This window comes from Lampris incognitus, chromosome 3 (genome assembly GCF_029633865.1).
Source record: "Lampris incognitus isolate fLamInc1 chromosome 3, fLamInc1.hap2, whole genome shotgun sequence".
Lineage (NCBI taxonomy): Eukaryota > Metazoa > Chordata > Actinopteri > Lampriformes > Lampridae > Lampris > Lampris incognitus.
Window position 1 is genome coordinate 111,160,119 of NC_079213.1, and position 3,940 is coordinate 111,164,058.

General features: G+C 45.2%; 1 protein-coding gene across 1 annotated transcript in view; it reads left to right on the top strand.

Moving 5' to 3' along the window:
• The window catches only part of LOC130109961 (uncharacterized), a 3,355-nt gene extending 1,810 nt beyond the window's left edge, over positions 1-1,545 (top strand). The window contains exons 3-4 of the mRNA XM_056276925.1: positions 1-524; positions 1,315-1,545. The exon at positions 1-524 is cut by the window's left edge and continues 359 nt beyond it. Coding sequence (XP_056132900.1) covers positions 1-524; positions 1,315-1,545 — 755 coding nt within the window. The remainder of the gene's footprint in view (positions 525-1,314) is intronic.
• The last annotated feature ends 2,395 nt before the right edge of the window (positions 1,546-3,940 follow it).

The following is a 3,940-nucleotide window of genomic DNA, read 5'->3' on the forward strand; positions in this document are numbered from 1 at the left end:
TCTACACACCACAGATATACACACCACGGGTCTACACACCACAGATCTACACACCACAAAGCTACACACCACAAAGCTACACACCACAGATCTACACACCACAGAGCTACACACCACAGAGCTACACACCACAGATCTACACACCACAGATCTACACATCACAGATCTACACATCACAGACCTACACATCACAGATCTACACACCACAAAGCTACACACCACGGGTCTACACACCACAGATCTACACACCACGGGTCTACACACCACAGATCTACACACCACAGACCTACACACCACAGAGCTACACACCACGGGTCTACACACCACAGATCTACACACCACAGATCTACACATCACAGACCTACACATCACAGATCTACACACCACAGATCTACACACCACAGATCTACACATCACAGACCTACACACCACAGAGCTACACACCACGGGTCTACACACCACAGACCTGCACACCACAGATCTACACACCACAGAGCTACACACCACAGATCTACACACCACGGGTTTACACACCACAGACCTACACACAACAGATCTACACATCACAGACCTGCACACCACAGATCTACACATCACAGATCTACACACCACAACACAGACCTACACACCACAGATCTACACACCACGGGTCTACACACTACAGAGCTACACACCACAGGTCTACACACCATGGGTCTAAACACCACAGATCTACACACCCCAGATCTACACACCACAGAGCTACACACCATGGGTCTACACACCACAGACCTGCACACCACAGATCTACACACCACAGAGCTACACACCACAGATCTACACACCATGGGTCTACACACCACAGACCTGCACACCACAGATCTACACACCACAGAGCTACACACCACAGGTCTACACACCATGGGTCTAAACACCACAGAGCTACACACCCCAGATCTACACACCACAGAGCTACACACCACGGGTCTACACACCACAGACCTGCACACCACAGATCTACACACCACAGAGCTACACACCACAGATCTACACACCACAGACCTACACACCACAGATCTACACATCACAGACCTGCACACCACAGATCTACACATCACAGATCTACACACCACAGCACAGACCTACACACCACAGATCTACACACCACAGATCTACACACCACGGGTCTACACACCACAGGTCTACACACCATGGGTCTAAACACCACAGAGCTACACACCCCAGATCTACACACCACAGATCTACACACCACGGGTCTACACACTACAGAGCTACACACCACAGGTCTACACACCATGGGTCTAAACACCACAGAGCTACACACCCCAGATCTACACACCACAGATCTACACACCACAGATCTACACACCACGGGTCTACACACTACAGAGCTACACACCACAGGTCTACACACCACAGATCTACACACCACGGGTCTACACAACACAAATCCACACATCACAGATCTACACACCACAGATCTACACACCATGGGTCTACACACCACGGGTCTACACACCACGGGTCTACACACCACGGATCTAGCCAGCTGGTGTGAGGTGAGATATAAAGGAACTATACAGAATAACAACAGTGGTAATGTGCCTGTTGGTCCACAGACGAGCGTCTTCCTCAGAGCTAGTTGGGTTTTAAAACCACTGTTTGGATTTTGTTGTTGTTTGCTTGTTTATTCGTTGTTTGTGCTTCATGGCTGCCCGTCGTCTTATTTTGTTATGGTCCTCTCCATTTAATTTTGTCCTACATTCCTTTATTTGTAAAGTGTCCTTGAGCTTTGGAAAAGCGTAAAAATGATCACGTTTTCAAAATTATTATTATTATTATCGTGAAAAAAAAAATGAAAAGAGCTATCAGAGGTTGGACTCAATCAAGAAAATTAATGGAAAAAAACTGTCCTTGGGAAACCTTTTCTCTCCCGTGCGCTTCTTTTTGAGATTTTTATTTCTGCATTTCATTTTAACATTAAAAATACACCCATTACAGCATTAAAATAAATGCAAATCTGTGTGTGTGTGTGTGTGTGTGTGTGTGTGTGTGTGTGTGTGTGTGTGTGTGTGTGTCTCTCTCTCTCTGTCAAAATGTCCATGAATATAATAGGCCGTCGATACTACGGAATGATTTCACCCCAGTTCAGTTCTTCATTCAACTGTAAGGTGTTTCCAAACCACCAGCCAAATTAGACCCCCCCCAACCCCCCCCCCCCACACACACACACACACATTTAAACACACATTTCAGCTCCCACCTGATTACAACTTTAGGTCAGAGGTCAAGGGTCACTTGGGATCATGAGGAGGTCATGAAAGGGGCTGGTGCGTACTGTGTGTGTGTGTGTGTGTGTGTGTTTTGGCGGGGGTTATGGTTTTTAATGCAGTTTGTCTTTATTTGGACCGCTGCAGCTGAAGGATGAGTGTCATTACGTGGCGGTGAAGAAGCTGTGTGGTCACATGTTGTGCTGTAATAGTACGCCTTGTAACGGGCACTGGCGTAGGGGCTTCTTAATGTGTGCCGTGTGCAGGCACGTGTGTGCCTGTTTGCATCCATGTATGTGTGTGTATGTGTTTGTGCATGCATATATCTGTGTGTGTGTGTGTGTGTGTGTGTGTGTGCATGCATGTGTGTGTGTGCATGTGTGTACCTGTGTGCATGGAGGGGGGGGTCTTTTTTGTTGTTTTCAATTTCTTCTTATTCACTCTGTGGGCAAAAAAGACAACATTTTACAAGGGGTGTGAAATGTCATAATTTCAGCTAGAAAATACACCACAATTTTTATAGTATTTTTGAAAACATCTTTTAATTCCTTCACTCTGAAGACTTCCTTCTATCACCGTTTATTGTAAAGCGACGTTGCGTGTTAGAAAAGCGCTATACGAGATTGATTTATTATCATTATCATTATTATTATCGCTATTATTGTTATTTTTATTCCCGTTACCCAGCTATTACTGCTGTGAAGTGGCAATTTCTCGCAACTGTTCAAGTACGTTGTGTTTATTGTTTTATTAGTTATTATGACTTTGTCTCTACTTCATTACATTTGGCTTTCGGTATCACATTTCTGTTGTGTAGAAAAAAACGTTATTATTGAAACAACATTATCACGGTCAGTAAGACTGGGTTTCAGATTACGGTGTCACTGTTTAGCAGGCAGTGTGTATGTACTGCTGTCTCTCGTCCTTTCTACTTTATGCTCTCTCTGCCTGTCTGTCTCTCCTTCTGTCTATCTGTCGCTCTCTCTCTTTCTGTTTGTCGTGCTCTGCCTATTTTCTCTTATTTGGGCCAAAACATGAGGTCACCTGGCAGTAAGACATGAGGGTTCATGTTCCACAATACTCCTACATCTTCTATCACATGTTAGTGTGTGTGTGTGTGTGTGTGTGTGTGTGTGTGTGTGTGTGTGTGTGTGTGTGTGTGTGTGTGTGTGTGTGTGTGTGTGTGTGTGTTATCATGCTCCATCTCTTGTTTGGGTTTCAGCAGGTTACACACAGCTGCTGAGAGCGACTGTGTGATTGCCATTCATGTTGCTACAATGAGCTCATCTGATCCCTCCCATGTACACACACACACACACACACACACATGTACTTACATACATGAATACACATAACACGCATGGCTGTATGTATACACAACCATGCACACACGCAAAAAAGACACACAGTCATAAATGCAGATACATGCGACGGTAAACACGCGCATGTACAAACATGCACGCCACAACCCTGCTAACACGCACAAAAAAAAAACATCAACACAATATTTTTTTGTGTTTTTGTTTATGTGCTGAGGTTTCCATGACCTCATTTCACCGTTTTGGCACAGTGTTTACTACAACTGAGTAGTTCTGTTGTGCATGCTAGAATGACGAGTCGACGCTCCGGTTCCCAGGCTATCAAGCCGGCCGGGGGGTGAATTCGTCTCG